Source organism: Harmonia axyridis, chromosome 4 (genome assembly GCF_914767665.1).
Source record: "Harmonia axyridis chromosome 4, icHarAxyr1.1, whole genome shotgun sequence".
NCBI classification, from domain to species: Eukaryota; Metazoa; Arthropoda; class Insecta; order Coleoptera; family Coccinellidae; genus Harmonia; species Harmonia axyridis.
In genome coordinates, this window is record NC_059504.1 from 21,066,432 (window position 1) to 21,092,356 (window position 25,925).

Below are 25,925 nucleotides of genomic sequence, written 5' to 3' on the forward strand. Positions count from 1 at the left end.
CTTAATGCAACAGTAATACTTACTTGGCAACACCTATTAGCAACTCCTTATCATGTTTGCCAGAGATCCACCAATCTGGCATATCTGCAGATGTTACACAGACCTTCAAACGTTCATCCAGTTTCGGATGAGTAATAACTTCTTCCCTTATTCTTGATAATAGTTCCAACCTCTCCAGTGTTCTTCTGGCCTTCTCCTCCCCTATATGCTCTATGGTAGCATCGTAACTTCCTTCCTCATTCAATATACCTGTCTGCTTCTTACACATCATCACGAAGTGCTTGTAGTACTCAGTCAATTCTTCATCAGTCTTTTTCTCCAGTTTCGACAGCTGCTTAAACTTATACCAATCATAGGCCTTCCTCTTTCTGTAGTAAACCACCCCGTAAGATGACACCACTCTGAAGAAGTCCGCCTCTTCTCTCTTGGTCCATCTCTTGTTGATCGTCAGTTTCTCCTTCTCCCTCATGGCCTGCTCAATGACCTGCTTACCCTGGCGTTCCATCTTCTGAAACGTTTAGTATCACACTTCTAGATTTACCTGATATGGTTAGTAGGAGACGCAATGTTCGAATATTCAAAGTGAATGTCTAGGTTAGGTGATGATTGAGAAGAGATGCTACACGCAACATACAGAGATCTAGAGGGCTTACCTTGTTAACGACTTCTAATTTGAAGGAACATCTTGAGGGGTAAGGAATTCAGGGAAGGTCAGTGGTTATACATATGTTAAATTGTAGGTCCAAACACTACAGCCCTTTAAAAGTGCCAAAATACTAAATTAATAATTGTATGGTTAATTATATTGGATGTATCTCTCTATAAAAACGGTTCATTTATTTGAAAAATTTCTGTCAATTAATTTGAATATTCATAATGAAAAACACTAAGAAGGTGTTAATGAAAACCTGGCATAAGAAAGACCAGTTATGTTTGCATTTGAATTAGTGTATATTACTCTGATAAAAAATACTACTGATTAGTTACATTAGAAATGATCTAGTTACGGTCAGTATTGAGTAAAGATCACAATCACATATCAAAACTAACATTGACCAAAAACAAAATATAAGGAAAAAAAAAACAACTAGAAGAAACATATCGGAATTACTCACGAGAAGGTAGAGCGCCAGTTGCTGGAGATCCCAGCCAGGAAGTCCTAGGCCTGGAACAGAGTCCCTTCCATCGAACTGCTGGGTGACCTGGGCCAATGCTGCCAACGGTGAGGACATGGATGGAGGCTCTATGGCGTTCTGGACACAAGTGCAATAACTACATACTAACAGGTAGACAAGAAGCGCGCAACATGCTAGTGCATATCTCTCGTAAAAGTATTTTATGAAGGAGATAACACAGCCATGATGCAAACGATGATTGAATTTATAATCTTGATGGCAATACACTGAATGAAACATAAAAGAACGTGGAGCCCGTATATTCACCCTCTATAGACGCTTATTAACTACTGAAGTAAACTCTCTGGATTTCATCGTGAAGTTCAATAGATTTATAAAAATAAATTAAAGACTCATTATATACATATGTAGATGCTTTCTACTTAGTACATTTTTTACTTATTCACTTGAAACATATTTTACATTTAATAATTATAATTCTAAATTTTAAATGAAAGTAAATCCAGCACTTCTTAAAATAATTTTACCCTTTAACAAGTATGACTCCTTTGAATTCATAACTTTTGCAGATACATGAATATAAACGTCTTCAGTTCTTGGATTCATTCAGTGGAAATAGTAAGGAACTGCCAATAAAGATAGTAAAATTTATGAAATGAGTTAAATCTATTTGAAATGATGGTGAAATGATACAACTAAAATAACAATTAGAACAATCCAAGCAACAAAACATGTCCTGGAAGCACATTCAATATCTATATTGAGATTTACTGATAATAACATGAAAATTTTAAACTTTTAAATCATAAAAAGAAATTAAATGAACACGAGGTCCTGGCAAACATTCTTTCAGAAAAGACTATCATTACTTTTAAGATTTTTGTATGGTACCTAGATGAAAAAATAATTGCCAAACACTCAAACCAAAAGGAATCCTCAGTATTGTTTACCTTCAATTTGCTATTAGCCAATTTCTGTTCTTCCTTACGATAGCTTCTTTGATAGGAGGTTATAACCCTTCTCAATCTGGTGTTGAGATCTGTGATAGTGGGCCATTGCTTATCGTCCAATGGTTCTTCTGTCCTCATTTCCTCGTCAGGATTATGAGTCTCTGAGGACCCTGACGGTCCAGGTGAAGGTTCGGGAATTTCCGAATCTGTATTTTCCTTGGTTTTGGATTTAGTCTCGTCAGTACCGTCATCATCTTCTGCTTCTTCCTCGTTACTACAGAAGAAAAAGGGATTGAAATGTGAAATTGTAACAAGGGCAGTGTAAATTATATTCTAATGCTCTAAGTTTCCCTACTGGTTCTCATCTTTATTATTGATCTTACCTTTTGTCCGCAATTTTAATAATAATAATATACATGCACTGATAATTGAAAATAGTTATGCTAAAAGACAAGCTAGTAGTTGCAAAATGGAAATTATAATCCACAAAATTAATGTCTAAATGTGGCTAAACTCCTAGTTTTCGATAACTTTCATGGATTTTCAATAATATCATTTTATTTTGAGTTGCGTCAAGTTGGCATTATTCATTATGAAGTTCTTTGATTATCAGAGATGTTAAATAGGTAGTTATTCATTACAGTACCCACAGAGACAATGAAAAAGGGTTCTACCCGAAACGTTTGTATAATTATGACTGTGATAAGAATCAAAATGAAAAATTTGTAGTAAACAATAATCCCAAATAATCAAATAGCGAACAAATTCAATTATAAAAATTAATGGGATAAATAAATTAATATTAATAATGAATTTCATAGCTAATTTTTAAAAGAAAAAGGATTAAAAAGTTGACTACAGTGTGAATAGCAGCCATTTCAAATGAATTCACTCCCAATATAAATAACCCCTGTATTACTTAGATCCAATTTCATTATCAACCTTTAAAATTACATTTAGCCCCCTGCAGATATTGCTAGTCATTTTATGATTTGATTGTGGGACGATTGGCTTAGTTGCTTAGTAGGAATGTATCGTTGAGGTCATCTGAAGATATATTTGGTTTTCTATATGAACTTTTAGAATATGCAGAAGAACCAGGTTAGATATTGAAATTGGATTAAAAAGCTATTAACAAATGAATGTAGCACTCAAGTAACCTCATATGCTCATCATATAGAAAAAAATTAGTGCTGCGTAATTTCTTTTTTTTTTCGCTTTGTAAAATATTAAATATGATAGAGCACCCAGACGTTATCTTATCTACTTGTAGATCACAAAAATTTGTGAACTTCCTTATATTTTTATTCTTTATTAGTTATTTATTGTGTATATCATTATCGAAAATATTACAATAAATTACATTTTTAGAATTTATTTTGTCGTATGTTCTGATTGTCATAATTCAATCATTTCTGAGTTCAATTTTCGTGTAAGTATGCTTACGTTATTTTCTTATGAACTTTATTTTGTTTAGCAGGAAAAACCGCCTATTGAATTTAACATCAAAATATGATAAAAGTTAGCCATGCTTTAGTTAGCACATATTTTGTTGATAAAAGAATAAGTAACGTCTGGCTTTTGAACTATAATTTCAATGACCTGAAAGACTTGAGTTCAATGGCTCTTTGCGTATGTATTTCATATGAGCAATAAATCGCTGTTACTATTTGTTTAAGTTAACTTCACATATTTTAAAATCCTTGTAGGTTTAAAGCGTGAACATAAAAACTAATTTGGATTATGAAATTTTGGGGGAAAATCATTAATGAAATTGGACTTTAGGAGTACATGTCACAAGAATACTGCCAAATTACCTGAAAGAAATAACCGACAACGAAAGCAATAAAATTAAATGAACAATACACCATATTGTGAGTCGAAAACAGATCCATGAGAGTCATCGAGAAGAAAAGAGCGGGTGAAAAGTTAGTATATATATAAAGTAAACAGAGTAGGAAATTAAGATCCTGTAGGTGAGTCCGCCTCGAGGCTCCAATTTTGTTATAAAGTTTACTCACTTTGCCGTAGAGGGCGTCGATGGTTGCAAGTTCGTCGAGGCCGCCAACATCTGAAGATCTCGATCGGAGGGGGGGCCACAGCGGGACAGGAAACAAAGGTTAGGGTCGGCGCGCATCGCAGTGTAGTTCTCATAGCCGTGCTTCAGCGTGCCAACGAGCAGAGACTTGTCACACTCTGTGTCCCACCACTCGGTAGGCAATTGCTCCGTAACGGGAGGATTTATCGGCAAGGCACTGTGGATTACGTTACGCCAATTGTAAATTTTGGAATTACGAACGACTCGTTTTGCCGGATGCGCCATCTCTCGTTCTTCCGAAGCGAAACTTGAATTAGGTGCAATGAGGGTGATGGTGACTATCGAATGTTGTTTTGATTAAAATATTCGCGAATGTCAAAGTTTTTTAATAGATTCCGGTGTATTCAACCACTATAAAACATGTCGATTACTCATTCAGTGATAATAATGGGGACTCCATGTCCAAAGACACTGAACGTCAAATATAAAATTCTGCGAGGCCACAGTCTACGATAACAAATGAATGAAGGCTTATTAGTATCATTTTTTATTGTGCACTTGATAGTTTCCATCATTGAATTCATTAAAACAAGAAAACCAACTTTAACCGATGCCTATTGCTAACTAGCTGACTAACACGTTTATTCTTACATATTCAAAATAAATTCTCAAGCTACTTGACAGGAGGAAAATATACAGTCTCTATATATTTTGCAGTGTTTGAATGTTTTATAGTTCTAGCAGGAATTCATGAAGATTTACATATTTTATAGTATATCCTCTATTTTTCTTAATTGGCCTTGAGTAATAGAAATCATTTCTCTTTTTTCCACCTTCATTGAACATATTGAAGTTTCGCTTCGTTTGAGAGAAAATTACCCTCAATTTTTTCAACTTTACGAGAATTTCGAATTTCAAATCTCGAAATTTTTCTGTTTGTCAATCGGCATCGCAAAGTGCCTTTGTTTCCTACTTCATCTGATTCTCTTGATGTTATATGTTAGTCGAGACATCATTTATCAGTTCACTACATAAAGCAAACGTTCAAAAAACTTGGGCAAAAATGGGGGGAACTAACAGGATAGTGTTTTTGACTTTCAGGATATTTCCCAACCTCATTTACTCTGTGTCGAATTAAAAAAATCAATGATTCCAAACAGTGATGAGGCTAATATACAAAGGTACAGACACTCCAAACACATTGCATTAAATGATTTAGCAAGTATTTTACAAATTGCATTAATAATTTTTCAATGACGATTCGCTGGATTGTCAAAAATTCAATTCAAAACTTTCAAATTAGAAAATTCTTCCTCTCAATTTTGAAAATTGTATTGGCAAAAAACATTGCCTTAGTAAAATACACTGCAGCTCTCGAAGCTTAAGGGTAAACAGCCATTTCTCACAAAACAGACATGTTGATAAGCCTCTGCTTCTATCATGAAAACTACCACAGAATTACAGGGAGATATCTCAATTACAATCAAGCAGTAAAACTTCACATATAATGTTATCTGAAATGCAAATATTTCTCTTCAAACTGAGTACATTACAGTTACCACACAAAAAAATTAAACCTTGCAACTAACGTGCAAATTTGACAAACAGAAAATTTCAAGTTACAAATCGAAATTTACCTGTTTCACAGTTATGTAAATGGATACCAAGTATGTGAACACTGTATTTTTCTGAATGCACGGCAGTTACTTCATGGACTTTAAACGATAGTATTTTGATCCAAAATGAAAATTTGGGGACTAGTGCCGTACCGTACAGGAAACTGGATATCGATAAGTATTGGACCGTCTTCGATTGTGTTAATAACAAAATGTATGTTGTTAAGAAGTAAGCGAAAAAGCTGTGGAAATATTATTATGCCATCGTTATCGAAAAACTCTATCCATGATTCGGTTCTATTCCAAAAGCTGCAACTCTAATAGGTCAATTTCACTTTTATACAGGTAGACCAGTATAACAGAACATTTAGTTTTTTGAGGTTGTAGATTTCGGAATTGAACCAATGGACATGGCACTCAGAATCAGTTAACTGATGTTTGATATCGAAAAAACCAGGAGTCATGAAATAATCGATAGAGGCATTTAAAAGCTCCGTTTATGAAGCTACATGTGACAGGGCTTGCTAAGCTAAGCATGGCCTCAAGCAGGGACATGCAAACATGTTAAAATATTAAATAGACAAGCTGAATCCCAACATTATTCATTAGCCGATGTATGTACTTTTTTTCTTAATTTAAGAGTAAATGGGTAATGAGAACGTCCTTAGGTAAAACCACTGGATGAGTACAAAAAAAAGCCTTCAAAATATTGCAATGTATTTAGAGAAATTGATTATAAAAAGTTTCAATTTCAATTTTTTCTTTTCAATAATATTTTTGGCTGTTTTCAATCCTTTATTGTGAGGAATACTTTCAAATCTAGTCTCACCCACATTTTTTGCCCAAGGTCCGGAAAAAAATGCTTACCTTTTGACTTATCAAATAATATCTCACAGCTGAGTAATAAAAACTAGACTAAAAATGGAATAAAAAAAATTTACCTGGCATGTACTCCATCGGCTATATGTTGAACTAGATCTCCTATTATCTCATGCTTGATGTAATAAAGCATACGGACTCGTAATAATACTCTGGAAACAACACGAAGTTCATTAAGAGGAATCGGAAGACTTGAAACATAATAATGTCTCATAAAGTATTATGTCAGCTTACTTTTTGATTTCATTAAATACCTAAAGTATTCTCTAAATTAGCATGTAATTCATCATTCGTATTCATGAAATTGAATATTAAAAAAAAGAATAATGATGGAATACTCACTTGTTTGCATGTCTACCAAGATGTTTCTTGTAATTACTCTCCAAGAATATATCTCCATCATACTTTTCATCCTTGCTCCAGTGATTTGGGTCATCAACAGCATCTAAAGTATTATCTTTCTTCTTTTTATGTTTGTTTCTTATGCCCCTAGGCACAGGATCCTTCAGACCCTGATGATTTTTGGAAACTTTTGACTCATCTCCAGGAGTGATCAAGTCCCATATGAAAGATCTTATTTTTTCATCCCCTCGATAGAATCTTAGGCAATATAAAAGCTGCAAAGAAAGGGGGGACTCAGAAACTTGTATAAAACTATTTTTATTATTTTCTTTTTTTCTTGCAAAGCTCAACAAATGCTTACAATTTTTTTCAATAACAAAGAAAAATCAATAATGGAATAATCTGAAACTGACTCAACAAGCACCATGCACATCACGAATACTTAATACTAAATTTCTGGACATTGACAGTATACTCTTCTTACACATTACAAATTAATTGAAATGTAGATTATATAAATAAAAAACTGCAGTTGTAGCCTTAGTTCACTTCAACCAGTACTAAGAAAAAAGCTTGCAAAATAGAGAATTATATGAATCAGTAAAATTAAATTGAATTAATTCGTTCAAGTGATGTTTTAATTTTTGTGACTCCAAAATAAAGATCACTAGAAATAATTATCCTAAAGGCCAATAAAAAAGTTCAATAATAGAAAGTATCAAAATAATTGTCAGTCTGGGTTAAAACATTAAGACAAAAGGACAATACTCACTATGATCCTTGCACAATCCTCAATATCCATATCTTTCCAACCTTTCCTTAACTGGGAGTTCTGTAGTATCTCGTGCCACCTGCCCCATCCAAAGGTGAGAAGTCCCCTCTCAACCATAAAGCACTCCCTTCTGGCCCAACTGCCATACACGATCTCTCCTTTCTCTCCTTCCCTTGGGTAATAGTCATCTCTGAGTTTCTTCTTCTTCAGTTTGCTTCTTCTGGTTCCCCTCATTCCCGGTATACCTTCGTTCTCAGGGTCGGTGTCAGAGGAGGTCTCCAAATCTGACATGTCAATAGCGCTCTCGTCGTGTCCGTATCTCTTGATCTGAGTTCTTCTTCTAGGTTCAGAGATCACCAAATCTTCGCTTTCGTCTTTCTCGGTGGTATCTATCTCAGCCTTCTTCGCCCACTTGTTCCAAAAGTCTGGATCGTCTAGATTTATGTCAGATCGGTTGGCGCTCGAGGCGAAACTGGCCTTCGAGAAGGTTGATCCCTTTTCCGACTCCATAGTAATGACCTGAGTACGCCTGGCCAGTATAACGTCAATGTCTTCTTCGCAAAACTTATCGCCATCATTTCCTTCGTCCAAGAGGGCGCCATAGGCTCCCTTTTTGAGCAGATCTTCAATCTCTTTCTTGCTCAGCTGACGGTTGCTGGAATCTTTGCTTTGGGAGGTGTTCATACTTTGCAAGATGGCCTTGTCCAGGCCCAACTTCAAGGAGGCCTTGTCGAACATTTCTCTTTCGTAGGTGTTCCGGCACAATAGTCTGTATATCTTGACCATCTTCTGCTGGCCAATTCTGTGACACCTGGCCTGCGCTTGAAGGTCGTTTTGAGGATTCCAATCACTGTCATATATGATGACAGTGTCTGCTGCCGTGAGATTGATTCCCAAACCGCCGGCTTTGGTACAGAGCAAGAACACAAATCTATCTGAGTCTGGTCTCGAGAACCTGTCGATGGCGGCTTGTCTTAAATTCCCTCTAATTCTACCGTCAATTCTCTCGAACGGGTACTTCCTGTACATCAAATAATCTTCCAGGATATCTAGGCATCTCACCATCTGACTGAATATCAACACCCTATGTCCGTTAGCTTTTAGCTTTGGTAATAACTTGTCTATAAGAACCATCTTTCCGCTTGAGTGAATCAAGGATTTATAATAAGCGTCTGAATCGTCTCCTTGGGTTTGTTTAAATTCATATTGAATCTGTTCCTCGGCCCCGTTCAACAGATAAGGATGTATACAACACTTTCTAAGTTCCATCATAGTATTCATCAAGTTTGGTATGTTGCTATTCGTTGTTCCTTTAGAAAGGAACGAGAAGTTTCTTTCTAATATACCCCTATAATACTTCTTCTGTATATTGGTCAATTCAACCTCGACCACTGTTTCTTCTTTGGGTGCTAAAGATTTCTCTACATCTTCTTTCAATCTCCTTAACATCATCGGTTTGAGCAAGCATTGTAACTTTTGAACCTCTTGTTCGGATTTCAAAGCACCGAACTCTTGTAAAAAGGCCTCGGAACTGTTAAACTGATCTGGCTCGAGGAAATTTAGGAGGGAGAACAGCTCGTTCACGTTGTTTTGAAGCGGAGTTCCGGACAGCAACACCCTGTGGTCTAAGCTAAGCTGCCTAAGGCCGTCTAACAGCTTGCAGTTTCTATTTTTGAGCCTGTGAGCCTCGTCTATGACGCATATCCTCCAGTTGAAGTTTTTCAAGTCAGCAACGTCTGTGACTATGATCTCAAAGGTCGTGATGAGGATGTTGAATTTGGTAAGTTCTTTGATTGGTTTTCCCTGGTCATTCTTGTAATACATTTCGTATTCTTGTAACATGTTCTTGCTGGCGGCGGAACCGTGATATACAATGACGTTCATCTCGGTCCATCCTTCGATTTCTCTCTGCCAATTGGGAATGGTGGAGAGCGGGGCGATGACTAGGAAAGGACCTCTCATTCCAGTTTCCCATGCTGAATTCAAGAACGTTAAACTTTGAATAGTTTTTCCTAGACCCATCTCATCGGCTAATATACAATTTCTGCCGTTATACCAAGAGAACAGCAACCAGTTCAAACCTTCCAATTGGTATTCTCTCAGGCTATTTCCTGCTTTGTAAATGGGTGACTTGTCCAACTTGACCCATTCTTCGGCAGTTGGTTTTTTCTTAGGTTTCCACTGGTCTTTAGGCGGTATCTTATTGAATTTCTCGTACTGCTCGATCTTGATTGGATCTACATCTTCTTCCAACTCCCAGGTGCAATCTTCATACTGTAAAGATCTCCATTTGACTAAATAATGTTTAACGGTCTCTTGTGTGACCGGATCCGTATGAACCGCTACGTCCAAAACTCTTTCAACTTCGATGTAATCAGGGTTGAAAGGTTCGTCTTCTAGATTCTCGAATATGTTCAACTGTTGCGCTTGTTTCTGTTTGAATCTTTTGATCTTGTTAGCTATGCGTTTGTCACCCTTGAAAAGCTCTTCTTCTGTCTTCCATTCACAGTGCAAGTAGGAAAAATTCCTGTATTTCACATAATATTCTTCAATTTCTTCCATCTCCCCATCTTTACCCTCAGTCTGATCATTTGATGGTTTCGTTTCTATCTTAGTTTCTTCTTCTTCCTTATCAGAGTCTTTATTATCTTCTATATCGATATCTTTCTCAGCAGGAGTTTCAGCTTCACCTTCTTCGTTTTCGTTTGCCTTCTCCTCATTATCTTCGGTTTTTTGTTCATCGCTTGGAGGTGTAGGTTTCTTCGGTCTCATCACCATCCGGGACGATAGAACATGTTGTACTACCATTGAATCTTCTTCGGTAGTGTTGACGTAAACAAAATTTGGTTTGTTAGCATTTTCCGCCTTTTCTTCGATATTCGATTGAGATGATTCAGGCCTGGGCGCAGGAGGAGTGGGACCTGACGATGACTTTTTCTTTGATTGCGATATAGGAGAATCATCGTCTGAGAAACGGAGCATAACGTCATCGATATACTTCTTCCTCTGAGTATTCCTTGCGGATCTTCTCTTGTTGGAATCTTCGTCTTGCGGCGAAGGAGGCGGCGACGATGCCATATCGTCGTTTTCTCCGTCAGATTCCGGCACTATAGGTCCTCTACGTCTTCTACTTCGAGATGAACCGGAAGTGTTTCTGTTCCTCACTCGCGGCGTTGATGATTTTTTGGCCGGTGCGCGTATCCTCTTCTTACGCGGTATCTCTCCTAATTCTTGAGGACTCAAAGGTTGGTCTTCAAACGCATACTCGTCTTTGACCACAGTCTCTGTAGATTCAGGAATAGATTCCGAAACGTCGTCTGGCGTTTGGGAATCTACTACAGCGTCAGTTTCCCCGGACAGATCCGCCGACGTAGTCTCGTAAGCGGCTTGGGCCGAATCTGGCAAAGCTTTTTCTTCCGACAGAGATTTGGACTCATCGGCCGAAGCATTTCCTAAAGCTTCGTTCACACTTTCTCTGACTGATTCTGATAAAGAATCATCTGTAATCTCAATCGATTTAGTCAAAGTATCACTAGCGCTGCTGTCGTCCAGGGTTTCGCCCTTCTTCTTTCTGTTGCGTTTCTTCGAATTGGGATCTTTGGGTTCTCTTTTCTTCCTTTCTTTAGGAGTCTTGACTTCAGCCGTTTCCTGACTATCTTTGGGCTGCTTCGGTTTGGGCGGCGCCCTAGGCTTTCTTTTTTTCTTATCGGCCAGTTCTGCGATTATGGAATCGTCTCCCATGTCCATTATATCTGCGGGTTCTTCTGCAGGAATACTGAGTCCAGTGCCAGGAGTAACACAATCTTCAGACACCGGAAGTTGTTGCGGGGCCATCGCAATGTTAGTGATCGGCTGAGGTATCTGTATAGGAGACACAGCCTTTTCTCCCTTTCTCTGTCTGGGTTTCTTAGCCCTTGCCCCGCTTTTAGATCTACCCCTTCCGGTTGTGCTGGTAACTTGCGGACTATCTATCATCGGTGAGGTGAAAAGAGGAGATTGTAATACGCATTGAGGCCCGCCATTGCATTGTTCAGTGGCCTCGTGTTGACTCAATACGTTCAGTCGTTCTTGCAGATGGGCGATCTTCTCCTGATGATCAGGACCGGGCGGCATGCAGTAAAGTTCTTGGAGCTGTTGTTGCAGAGCAGCCCTCTCCTGCTGATGACTAACAGGCGGTTGGTAACCCTGAAACTCTTGATTCGGCAGGATAGTATGTGGGATCATGCCCGGGTGGTTCGGGATACCCATCGGCATGTTTGGATGCGGTATCGGGTGCGGCAAGCTTCTCGGCGGCATGGCGGTACTTTGATCGTACAGAGCAGTGGATTGAACCGGTGGGATATTCACAAGGCTTTGCGGCAAAATGCCAAGCGAGGGAATCTGCGATAGTTGATTAGACGCAACTGCTGGAGGCGTTGTGCTGTTCATTGGACCGGCCTGACTGAGCAAACTCGGGGTGGCAGACGCCGCAACGTTGTTCGTTTCGCTAGCAATCGGCGCTGGAGTCGAGACATTGGTAGGAGTGACGGGCAAGTCTTGAGATCCGAATGTGTGGACGACAGACGTCGGAGTGACATTTGTGCTAATCTGACTTGTGTTTGACATAGACAAGGTAGGAGAAGACCTGCTGGTACTTATTTGGTTAGACATTACGTTAGAAGGGGGCGGTGGCGACGTCGATGGTAACGAAGGGGCCGCAGCCGGTTGAGATTGCATAGAGAAACTGGTAGGAAAAGACGAGTTGCTATTTTGATTTAGCGAATGTTGATAAGTGGATTGTGCGACCACGTCATTGTTGGAGTCCATCGAAGAGTCCTGAGACATGGAATTCTCTTGGGAAAAGGTGGAAGGCGCATTGGACTGCACTAAATCGTCCATCTTAGTTATGGTCTTTGGTGTGCTAGGCTCGCTGTTGTAACCAGACATGCTGGAGACGCAGTTGAAATCCGTGAAGCTAGTCGTAGTTTTGCTCTGGGTTGGTTGTTCTATCGGAGAAGCGTTTTCGCACATTTCTTCCTCAGGTTTCGAAGATTCGTTTATTGGCAGAGTAACATCCGGAGCGTTATTGACATTATCGTCTGTCGTTGAAGATGGTGTAGGTGTCGGAGGATGAGGCGAAAGACTGCTAGCCGACGAGTAGGGAACATTAATCTCCCTGTTCATTTCCGAATTCGTGGTACTGCTGGGTTGTTTATCTGGCAAACTATTCGTGGGAGATTGTACCGATTGTATCGACGGAGCAAAGTCTTTGTGCACATTCTGAGGAGTAGGTGGCTCCCTTAACGTCATATCTGGTTTGTTTAGGTCATCGTTGAAATTGAAACTCATACTTTGTGGTGGCATACCGAGATTACTCATGTTCTGATTCGAGGGTAGAGATTGAGAAGTGGGAGGTATATTGGATTGTTGCGAATGCGGCGGAATCTGTTGTTGCTGCTGCTGCTGTTGTTGTTGTTGTTGTTGAGGAGGAGGAGGAGGTTGAGGTTGCGGCTGTTGTTGCTGTTGTAAACTTTGCATCTGGGAAGGATCCATCATCCCCATCAGTCCGTTGATGCTGGAGATGTTATGCGACGGTGCTTGTCTTGGAGGCTGAGCGGACCACTGATCCGCCATCTGGTTCCTCATCCCCATAACTGGAGACAAGGGATTCTGCGACGGCTGAGGTGGTATCAATGATGTCCTCGAAGGATACGGCGGATACTCTGTATTGTTGGTGCTAGAAGGAGGCATCACCATTTGTTCCAAAGCTTGCAAGGTACTTTGCTGCGAATACGGCGGGATAGGAGCCGGCGAAGCCGTTGTCGTCTTCGGTGTCAGGCTGGTGGCCGGCCTAGGACTGAGGTTTGTCTGTTGCATTTGCGGGTGCGGGGACATGTTCGGTTTAGCAGGAGACATCACTGGACGTGGCGACATCTGTGGGGCTTGTGGTCTTGGCGACATCTGAGGTCTGGGTGACATTTGAGGGGATAACTGAGGAAACGGCGCCCTATATTGCGGACTGGAGTTGCCCAAAGTGCCCGGATGCTTCTGAGCGTACTGCTGCGCAGGGGTCGGCACCTCCATCGACCTCTGCTGCATCAGTTGGTGCGTCTGCGCGTAGCCTGGGTGCGCCATCGGATTTTGCGGCGTTGGTTGCGCCTGGTTTGATGCCGGGTGCCCCATGTGCGTAGGCGTCGGTACCGGATGGCCGGAGTGTCCCATCTGACTGGTATATTGTTGTTGCGCTTGTGACACTCCTGCCATCTCCATTTGATGGTGGGCGGCGGCGGCGGCTGCAGCATGAGGATATTGGTGGTGCTGAGGTAGTCGTTGGTGCATGTAGCCACCGTAACCTTGGGACGCTGTCGGTGTAGGGTACCCGGTAGCGCCACTTTGAGGATAGTGTGGGGCGTGCCTCTGTTGCATCTGGGCATACGGCTGGTGCGGCTGCTGCATCATCGGGTGGAATTGCTGTTTCTGTGTCTCTTGTTGGTAAGCGGAAATTGTTTGTTGACGGTAGGCGCCCATTTGGGAGTACCTGGGTAAAAACCTACCATTATTAGAAGGAAAGGAGAAACTAATGGTGAATTGAAGTACCTGTGCATCGGATAGTTGGGCGCTGAAGCGGCGGGCGTCGAGTGTTGACCCCACGCGGTCGCCTGCATGCCGTTACCATCAGCCATACCGCTCAGCTGATGATCGGGCATCGAGTACATGTTATCCGTCTGGTACGGATACTGGTTAGGATTTGCTGGTTGAGGTGCGGGCGGTGGTCGCGCCATTTGTCTTTGGTGGCCATAGGCACCGCCAGAGGGCGGTCCCATCGGCCGGTCGGCTGTGCCGTAGCCTTGGGAGTACATCGCCTGCGCGTTCGGGTCCATATGGTTAAAGTCCGTGCCGCCGAAGGTCGCCAATTTCTGGAGGGGGGTCTCTTGCGAGTATGCGGGTTGCGTAGAATAGGCCGATGTGGCATTGCGCGCTCCCGTCACCGCAGGTTCGAAATGATCGGGGCCCAGTTCGGGCAGACCGTCCAACATACCACTTCCATCTTCGCCGAACAAGTCGTAAGAGTCCATCGCTTTAAGCGGCACATATCGCCTTCTTGTTCATCTCACCACACCATTGCTGTAAAAAGAAAGAAAAAATACATAAATATCATCAAGAGTATTGCATGCAGAAAAAAAATCTTGACAAAACTAACTTGATTCAAGTAGTTTGAATGAAATTGAAGCTGAAGGTGATCAGCTGAACTACAAAGAAACGTTGCCCGCAAATCCTATGCGCGAGGTAATAAATAATATATTATATTCGCTGTACTTTGCTCGAAACAAGTGTTTTTACACTTATCGAGACACTATTGTTTGTTCTTTGATATTGTTTGTGTTTTGTTCATCCTGTGGATTTCTGAATAAACACATGTACAACATCCATGACCTAGCCAGGATTCGAACTTGGTACCTTCGGCACCACAGTCGACTTTTCAGTCCGCTGTACTATAGTATATCCAGAGTTGGAGGAAGTCAAAATATTTCGATTTCACAAGGATTGTTCAAGTTTCCAAAAATTCCTTCGGGGCCAGTGAATTTATTGCCTTACAATACATTCAAATAAACCCTGGTATTTAGCGCATCGCGGTATCCACTTCAGAGGAACGTCTGGCCAAGTGTTTTTATGGACTAATTCAAGTGACTTTGGATATAATATACCGAGGCAGTCATTTAAAATTTCTAGTCCAAATTTGTGAAAATTACCGCTCGCATCTCAGACAATTTTGAACAACTTCGATTTCTTGCCTGTGTGTGTATCTACAAATCCTTTTCAACTCTCAACTACGATTTTTATCAGATCCGATTTCATTTTTTCCAGATATATGGTGCGCTTTGAACATGCGCAAAAGTGAAGTTTTCATGATCTCCTTATGTCGTGTAGTTCTAGTGGGATTTTGAAAAAATTTCATATTAGTATTGAGGTTGTAACATAATGGATCCAAAAGAATCTCAGCTATTCAAATATATGTTACACGGTGAATTAGAAATTTAAGGGAGATGATAGAATTTTTATAGAATGGCTATATTTGGCAGTATTTATAATACATGCATTCAATTAACTCAATAAACATTCATAAGATTTTAATGTTAGTAGGTGAACTATCAAATTTCCAGTTGAAATTACATTTTTCGAAATCTGTTGAATGGAATAAAAATGAAAATCAGAAAATATAACAATTTGTCTTTTGCATTTCGATCGAATTATGCGTCTTCAAGGTTAGACACACTGAACGTAATCACGGCGTCTCAAAAAAAAAAATCAATATTTTATCTAATTGGAAAGGTGTGTACTACCAATTAAAGGTTACAGGTGGATTATTCGTGTAGGAAGACAATCATTAAATTATATCAACTGAAAAGTTTAGCGGATTCCCAGGCCATAAAAATTAGAGCACTAGCTTAGAATGAAAACGTCTATGATCCTCCTACTATAACGGTATCAAAATTTATATGCGAAAAAAAATTTATCTCGAAGATAATATAAATTATTGAATATACTAAAAATTGTTCTAAATTTTTCAACTTTTTGACAAATATTATTCTAGAAAGCCAATTAGATGTAAAAGAGTTCTGATTAGTATATAGCCTTCACGAAAATAACTTGAAACAAATATTTAGTTTATGTATTTTGCAAATAAAATTTGAAGTAAGCAGCCTCCACGAAGATAACTTGCAAAAAATATTTTCTGTATGTATTTTTCTCAGCATTCAGATATAATTTGAAATGAACAGTATGTCAACGGACCGATTGATACCATACTACCATGCCTCAACAATTGAGCAACTTTTTTCAACTAAAGATGAAATTATTATAAATGTACTGTATAACCTATCTTTCAACAGTGCCTTGACATCATAAAACGTTTTCTAGCATCGTTGCCAGATTGTGGATTTTTTTCTAGTTATAATAATAAATGTCATACCATTGCAAAAATAAATACACCAACTCTAATTCTACTATGTCCACTGTGAACCAGAAAAACTCAATAAATAATAAATGTAGTAACTCAACATTGAAATACATTTATTTCGTGATTCTTAAATAGGTGACATGATATGTCATGTCATTGCTGAAATGAATAGTAACCACACGTTAATTCTACTATGTCCACAGTGAACCAGAAAACCTTTGTTAATAAGGTAGTAACTTTACATTGAAAGAAATTAATTTCGTGATTATTGAATGGGTGACTGCATATGTCATGCCATTGCAGAAATAAATACACTATAGTAACCACACTATAATTCTACTATGTCCACTGTGAAAATGAATAATAAATGTAGCAACTTAACATTAAAAGAAATTTATTTCGTGATTCTTAAATGGACGACCATTTATATAAATTTGACAGAAGAAACGTCAAAAATAATAAAAACAATAATGTACCCTGCATGAGAGTAACGATTCAAGCGCCATCTATGATCATTGATCTGAAGTACTTACAGAATATCGAAGAATTTCTGGCAATCTCGAGGGTCTACACAATGAATTTAGAACAAGTCTCACCTGAAGTTCGAACCGCATCGAAAACCTGGATGAAACTGTAGAAACAAAAGAGCCAATGTGATGACTAAAACCGACGGCAACCATTATCGAAACTTGAAACGTTATGATAAGGAATTTTCGGTAACAATGTCAACCGGCGTTATCAAAACTGAAAATAATGGTATTTAATCAAATTAAGCAGAGAGTCGATTTACCGGTACACACGATGTAACTAGAACTGCCAAGGTATCTTGTTCATAGTTTTACCTCGCCTAATTATAATATTATCGGAATTGATAAAGGGAAAGTATAAATTATCGAGTTGTGTGTGTATATCGTTGCCTGCGAATATAATATGGAATAATAAATGTGGACTTCCGACTTGGAATTATGTAAGGTGAATTTTCGTAATTCACGGATAGTCGAACTGACGTTTTTATGAAATGTAATAGAATCGCGTGAAATGATCAAGATTCGTTGGCAAAGGATTGATTTATTGTTGTCTTTCTAACTCGTGGAATAATAAAATTCTATCCGAGAGAACTCTATTTCAAGTAAATGCAGATTGTGGAAGCAAATCGAAATTTTTGTCCATTCGTGCAATCTGAACATCTCCCGATTATTTGGAAGAGTACAGAGTGTCCCAAATTCGTGGATTTTACGAAATTTTTCGGTTTTGACTGTTTTGAGTAGAGATAGAGAGATGTAGTGCTCCTTTCCATTGAACCAAAGATGCCAAAAACAGATTTGCTCTAGCTGTTCAAATTTTGCCATTTTCAAACATCGACTGTATTTTGGCAATTGCAAAATACTGGGTGTATAAGAATATTTGGGGAAAAATTGTATGTTCCTTGTCAAAAATACGGCGATTTTTTCATATACATTTTTTTTTATCCTCCTCTCTTACAGACCACTAAAGATGGTGCCCGAAAAGTAGTTTTCAATTTATTTCTCAAAATCAAAAAAATTCACAAAAATTAAATTAAGCTGACATTTTATGCGGGCGAGAAGGCACCCAAAAACCTTTATGGGGGTGTTCCACTATGATTCCAAAGGGAACGAAAAAGCCACCCCTCAAACTTGTTTCGCAATAACTTTTTCTATATTCATATTTAACAATAAGAAAATTTATTTTGATTGACTGATTCCTTATTAACAAATAAGGCCTCTTGTGAATTTTAGCTGAAATTCACGGTTTTTGAGATAAAAAATTATCAACACATAATACGCCTGAATTATGGCGGCTGAAAATAATTTTCGGCCTTAAATTTATCCAATAGGCGGATGTCAAACCGAAATTTTTATTGAGAACCGGTACAAATATAAAATAAAATTTTTAAAGGATGTTCCTAAATTGGAGGTACAGAGTCTGTACGATGCAAAATTCCTCGTAACATTTCAAGAAAAAAGTCCTATAAGCATGGGCAAATGGCAAATGCTCTGTTTTAGAAATACAGTTTTTTTTTCTCATAGCACCTCTTTTTTGCCAAGATAATCAAATTCAAAGTTTTCATTATGTGATAATATGCCAATTTTCAATGCAAATCTACAGGGAAGTGCTTTGTCTGGAACAGTGCCCACTTCTTTCCTGGAGAACTTTTTTTGGTGGATCACTGGTAGTTTACAGAAATATAAAAAAAAAACTTTATTTCAGTAAAAAGGTGATGAATGTGTTAATTGAATTTTGGTACTCATTTACCCAATCAGTAGCGAAAATTCGATATAATGGTTAAATCGTCACAAAAAGTAGGACTACACAAAAACCACCCTGAATATCGAAAACGGAGAAAAACCAAGCGTTTGCGGGTCCTTTTTATATGACTTTTTTCAATTATCGTTGGATTCTCTCGTTTCCTTTTGTCAATTTTAGGAACACCCTGTATATGTTTTGTTTTTCTATTCCAACTCCCCTAGGCCTTTGTGAGACCTCTCAGAAGCTTAGAGCTTGTACAAGTTAGAAGAACCGGTTGTATTCTGTGTAGGTTTTGTTACTGTGTCCCATCGTCACTTCAGAAACATCATGTTAATTCTTTAAAATGTCTGGCACCGGCGCTAGCCTAACTATTTGCTTTTGAGTGAACAATTAGCAATGCTGTGAAGGTAGGAAGGTAAATAGAACATAACCAGTTTTAACTCGCAAAGGAATTGTGTTTCTGAAAAGTCTCACAGAGTCTAAAAAAGTCCAAATACAACTCATAATGATTATTATTATATAATAAATAATTGTTTTAACAGCTTGAACTTAACAATTCTTGAATCAGATCATTCACAAGTCTAACCCAAATATGATGAAAATTTTATTTTATGAAAACGCGAAAAATGTTTGTTTACTATGCATAAATATTTCTTATGCATGCATAAATATTTTACTTGGCGTTATTGGAAAAGAGTGTTTTGCGTAGAGTGACATGAAGCAAAATAAAATTATTTTCATTTATATTTGAGGTACGGTATCACTTCTTTCAACTTTTCAACACATCTTGAATGTAGTCCATTTCATAGTAGGAATTTCAAAATCCAAATTCGTTCAAACAATTTTTCAAGGTCAGAGATTTTAAGTTTTCAATATTCATTATTTTTTTCTACTCCAACCATACCTACCTGAGGTAAGGTTATGTCATAACCAACCACAAATCGTACCTGAAGTAGGATTTAACTTTGAGGTTTAAAGTCGACGAAACCTCTCAATACAATAACTGACTACAAGGACGACTTTAAAAAGATTTTTTTTTTTTTTAAATGAGGGTTTCAGGCCGCTTTTTATTTGTTTATTATTTGCAATAAAAAACTTTTGCAATTGTTGGGGAAAATATTTCAACCACCTCTGAAATATTTGGATCTCGAATGCCGGTTTGAAGTTAATGACAATATCCGAGAAGATATTTTGAATAAGTACCTTTGAAATTTTGTTTTCCTGATGATGACAAAACTAATGATTCGATCCAGATGAAATTTTGCATTTAGAAATAATAATTTTAGGCTTCATTCAAAATCTTAGTAATAGTAATAGAGGGGAAAAAAATTCTAGAAGAACATCGGAGAAGAAAATACTCAATATTTCAATGACGACAGATTCGGTCAAGTTGAGATTTTGAGTGTAGATATAAAATAATAATTTCGTGTTGATTTCATGGTCGGAACCAAACAAAAATCAAGTTTAATATCGAAAAAATCTAATATGTATTTCAGTGATAAATCACAATGCCAAATATGCAAAATTTCATGTGGATAGTTTCACTAGAACTTCAATTCAAGCAGAATATCGGAAAGATTACTTAATATTTCCGTAAGAATATAGGTCATGCCGAATTTCAGCAAGATCGTCACACAGGTATCCAAGGGCGCATAAGACACATAAATAATGAACGAGCTCCCAAATCCCTAGACGGTCAGTGCTTTCAAAGAATTTTTTTAATCCCATGTTCAGCTAATGGTTAAGTGTAAAAATTGCAATGTTTTACAGCTTTCGAAATTCTTGGAATTCACGACAGACTTGCATTGACACTTATTTACTATAGGTAGTGTAGGTACCTATTTTATGGGTTGGAATGCAGATAATTTAGCCAACGTTCCAAATCTCGGAGGCCATCGCTAAAATCAAAAGGGAGCTGTAAAAATACCAAATTACCCATGAAGACGAGAGGGCACGGTCATTTCCTGAAACTATTCAAATTTTCGGTTGTTCAATGTCATTTCAAACTTACAGGGTGTCAACGTACAATGAATTGAAATCGAGAACACCTTGTATATCAATTGATGGACTAATGATATGGAAAAGCGTTTGGTCAATTAGAGAAACCAAGTGTTCAAATATCTGTTAGAAAGAGGATTTGCTTGCTTTTTTGATTTCAAGTGTTCAAAGTTAGTCACTTCTTTTGAATGGTGGAGTTTGACTAATTTTTGAAAAGATTAAATTTTAAGAGAATAACCATTTATCTTGAAGTCAATTACAATATAAAATCAAAAAAGAGAAATTCTTTGGCTTGAATAAATATTTATTATTAACTGTTTCACCGATATTTTTAAAATAGAATACCTCTTAAATATCATTTCAAATTTTCGAAGGAATCCAATGAATAAATCTTGAAATATTCTGCGATTGAATTCTTAATTTCCTCCGAAATAATAAATTTTATGTTTATCGGGTCATCGGAGCCAGAGAATATTAAGAAGTAGGATATCGAAAAAAAAAATATTTGATGTAGATATAAAAAAAGATTTCAAGCTTCATGCAAAATTTAAAGCTGATAACATCAATCAGAACCATTGGAAATTCAATAATATTGAGGAAGAAATTTCGTGAAAAATTAAGTAGAATATCTAAAAAAAAAGCACAATATTTTGATAAAAACACATTGAAATTAAGTTTATTTATGTATAATATTCGAACGAATGTTTATCCTAATTTCAGGTTTATCGTATTTTTAGAACTACTCATCTAGATGAAATAACCGACAACATTGACATCAATTATGATATCATTGTTGTATGCACTATAAACATACTTTATTTTAATAAATAACATCTCATAAAGTAAGTACAACAGATCTGTGGTCCCCAATTGGCACCTAAATGAATGAACGCTCAAAAGCTCCCGACACCAAGTTAATGATATTCTATAGAATAGAAAACAATTTGGAATTTTTGAGACAGTGGACACTTTGAATGGAGTGAAAAATCTGGGTTTTGATGTACAACTAATGTGCTAATCGAAGCATACAAAATTTGTTAAAATATGGAAAAATTCTCTGCGAACTTGCATTTCCGATAAACATGAATAAAATAACCAGCTTCTAACAATCATTCTAAAATGATCAAACATTTTCGAAGTTTGAAATTCTTGAAAATTACTTTCTGAAAAATAATACTCCAATCTCTAAACCTTACCATTTTCGAGAAAATAGGCATCAAACATTTGAAATATTTGATTTTTCATAAAAAAAAGAATCGATACTCGAATATTGATGGTATTTTTATTGAAAAATGGAGGAAGTAAGAACAGAAAGCAAATTAAATAAATGTTTTTTAACCAAGCTGTTAACCTCAGCTTTTAATTTTCCCAAACTCTTCAAAAAGTTTTTAAAACTTCAACAACCTGCGCGACTGAAGTGAGATCATTTAGAACTTATGTTTGCAGGAATTTTTTTTTGTATTGATAAGCAATCTACTCTTGCTGTCATGCCTTGTTTGTTATACCTGGAACACCCTATATACTGGGGATTTTATAAAATTTGAACAGAAAAACTGATCGATTTTAGTTCGAGATGGTTAATGAATTGTAATAAAACACAAAAATGATTTCATCATTGGCAATCGCTACAATAAAAGTTTTAGAACCCCTTATAATCATAATAAATAGGAAATTATTATTTTTTCTTTGGAACGTGGAAATAAATGATTTCTCCGATATAATTTCAGATGAATCAGTTAACTGTCAATGGAAAATAACCGATGGCAATAGTTGAAAAATCACCTCAACGAAAAAAAAATATTTAATTTACCTGATTCATCTGAAATCATGTTAGATTTCCGTGTTTTACTGAGTGTTATCAATAAACCAGAATCGGCAGTAAATTTACCGCCTACCTATCATAGTTTAGGAGTTTAGAATTTTTGAAAGTTTCATCCGAATTACTAGTAAGACACAAATTTTTGTCTTGAAAGTTTCGTCGTTCGTAAAACTCATCAGAACATTATTGACGAACTATCATGTCACTTCGCTAATTCTTAGAGCTTGTTTCAGCTTCAATGCCGTTATTTAAGATTTTTTCTTCGACAAACAGCATTACCTGTCTTGATTCAAGAAATATAACGTTGAAATCAGCATATGTCACGCCCGCCATATTGAATAAACCTCGACAATTGCCCATGATCACAACACTCTGGCAATTTAAAAATACAATTAAATATTAATAGAATAGAACGACAGAGAGTAATTGAATAGATCCATTTGGTGAATATATCCGTTGATTATTGTCACAATTTACTGTGAACATTTACATTATTTCTGGATTTTTCTAATTTTGACCTTGTATCTAAGATTTATGAATCCTAAACGTTCTCAGTTTATAGAAAAATCTTATGTTCAGATGATGCTATGTTGTTCGATGAATTGTAATGATTAAGTACCAACTTTCTTCTTTGAACGTGAATTCGCAGAGGTAGGTTCATAACATTAATGATTCATTATTTTCAAAAATTAACCAGGAGCAATCTTCTATCGAAATTTTCAGCATTGCACCAATTTCAAACTGACTCAGGCTATTTACCTGAGTTATCTTTTAGATTCATAATTATAATATTCGATTTCAAAGCTGAGAAAATCATAGAATCGAATAAGAAATAAACAATATCAAAATACACAACAATATTTCATGTATCTACAGACATTTGCTCACTGTAGTTCTAGAATTATTCATTTTAAATATAAATAAAATTTATTTTGAGAGAGGCGGTTCATCAATCGATATAATAAACTATGAAGATGAATAACTTGGTAGAAAAGAAAAGCGATATTCTCTTATCTATTTATCCTGAAAAATCGTCGAAAATAGCAGTAGTAAACATAACAATAGCAAGAGTGTAACACTGGTCAATGAAAATATGTCATGTTCTTACCAACAAGTTATTACTATTGATCAAATTCATTCGAGGAACAATAGCCTAAATAATTCGCAGCCCGCCCCCGTACAATATGAAAACCTATCAAAGCGAATCGATGCCCTGCGAAATCACTCACACTAGAATAAATCTGACAACTGTTCCCTTCCACCGGGCATTTATCCAAACACAACACACAAAACCGATGTGAGCCGGCCCAAAAACAAATACAAATTGCCGAAGAAATTGTCTCTTGCAGCAGAGGATTTTTAAAAACCGGTCATTCATTTCTAATTTCTGTAGAAATGCCGATTTGAAGATATCGCCTAGGCCTAATTACGGTTCAGGTATTGGGTCGTCGAATGTTCCAAGAATCTTACGCTACTACGAATCAAACATGCTAAACAAACAGTCCACATGCCTCCAGAAGACAGCGATTGAAGCTCAAGGGGAAAAGCTATACGCTTATGAGCTCTAAAAAAACATGAGCGACATAACTTTCCTCCCATGAGTCCCAACCAACTTGCAAATTACATAATTACGAACACATACCATTCAAATCGATAAAATTTACCTATTCGACGACACCAGATCGGCTACAAACGTGAAAACCGATGCCGAAATAATTGACAATCGACGTGGGAGACCCCTCGCATCGAATTAAGAACGAGAAAAGTAAGAAAATCCATGACAACGACAGTCGGACGAATTTGCAATTACCTACATCGACAACGCATTGGCAACCGCGCACAACAGAAGATACGGCCAGAAAGCGACTAAACTTAATTACTAAATTGATTAGCAGCGGGTGTCCAGACTCACTTTGGAAATAATTAATTCACGATCTCCATGTAAAAAACGGTACATCTGCCACCTTCCACTTTCACGGATTCTGGAAGGCCGTTTCGGGAATCCTACAGATCAAGCATGCTTCGACGAAACAAATATCATCCGTCAACTTATCAATCTAGTTGTCGGGAACAATGAACCTTACCGCGACCGCCATTTGAAAGATGTCCAGGCTTGGGTTCGAATTAGCGACATTTGCGGTGTTCGTCAAAGGTCACAGCTTCCCGCATCACTTTTGTTTTATTGCTTCGATGTAAACAAAGGCCCTTTGAGTAATCCCCAAATTTCTCAGCACAGATTTCAATATTTCACGTATTCCAATAATACAACATCAATCGTAATGAGACCTATCAGACTGTTTAATTGGTAGGAATATCACAATTTAGGATACAGTTGTGGAAACACAACCAATCAGGTGATAACTTCAACGGATATGTTTGATTTTTCGACGAAACTTTTAACAATATTTACCGAACCGAAAGGAAATTTACAGCTATCCTCAAGAATTGACCGATTTACTCAAAATATCATGAAAACTTTATGATCAGCAATTAAAATAAAAGTGCTATTACGATTTGCATTACTTACCATGGATACCTTAGATCTGTCTGTTTCGGTTGTTCTCTTTTTACTGCTTCGTATGACAATTTAACACATTAACCGGAAATTTCACTGAATAAAACACTTTGATTTTGTAAATCGCACATACATAAACCGAACTGTAGTTATAATTATCGTTGCATATCACGTATATAAAGATATTTACCTAAAATTATTTTGTATATAATCCGCACGTATAAATATGTACTCCATTTTATCATTACGCTTCTGTTCTGTGAACGGAGCGCTACCTGGTGGGCAATTTTTAGAGAGACATCTGTCATGGCGCCAAATTTAAAATAGGAAAGTACCAAATTAAAATAAAAATTAATACGGAATACTCAAAAAGCCCTAAAATTGATGTCGAATTTATTTTTCCAAAAAAAGATGCGATTGCAATTCTTTCGTAAATAAATTATTCTATAAATAATGTAATTCAATAATATATAATATATTGGTAATATAATTTTATTCAGTTGGCATTACTAGTTATTGAAAATTCTTCAATAAGCTTTTGCCCCGTGTTTCATCACAATTTTCAAAACAATAAAATAGAAATCTGATTTTACAATCAAAATTATATGGAAGGAAATATTCGAAATTATATAAGTTTAAATTTACAAAATCTTA

The 25,925-nt window shown here is 37.1% G+C and overlaps 1 protein-coding gene across 7 annotated transcripts in view; it reads right to left on the reverse strand.

The window, feature by feature from the left end:
- Window positions 1–25,533, reverse strand: part of LOC123678191 (chromodomain-helicase-DNA-binding protein 7) — a 32,926-nt gene extending 7,393 nt beyond the window's left edge. The window contains exons 1-9 of one of the 7 annotated variants that reach the window (XM_045615081.1): window positions 25,284–25,533; window positions 14,310–14,837; window positions 7,734–14,250; window positions 6,962–7,236; window positions 6,682–6,771; window positions 4,108–4,341; window positions 2,087–2,360; window positions 1,116–1,253; window positions 24–505 (exon numbers count right to left, since the gene is read on the reverse strand). In XM_045615081.1, coding sequence (XP_045471037.1) covers window positions 24–505; window positions 1,116–1,253; window positions 2,087–2,360; window positions 4,108–4,341; window positions 6,682–6,771; window positions 6,962–7,236; window positions 7,734–14,250; window positions 14,310–14,788 — 8,489 coding nt within the window. In that variant the 5' untranslated portion in view covers window positions 14,789–14,837; window positions 25,284–25,533. Of the gene's footprint in view, window positions 1–23; window positions 509–1,115; window positions 1,254–2,086; window positions 2,361–4,107; window positions 4,342–6,681; window positions 6,772–6,961; window positions 7,237–7,733; window positions 14,251–14,309; window positions 14,838–17,204; window positions 17,482–24,420; window positions 24,442–24,668; window positions 24,873–25,283 lie in introns of those variants that run through there. The other 6 variants (XM_045615076.1, XM_045615077.1, XM_045615080.1 and 3 more) reach the window with 6 other exon arrangements.
- Between the last annotated feature and the right edge of the window lie 392 nt (window positions 25,534–25,925).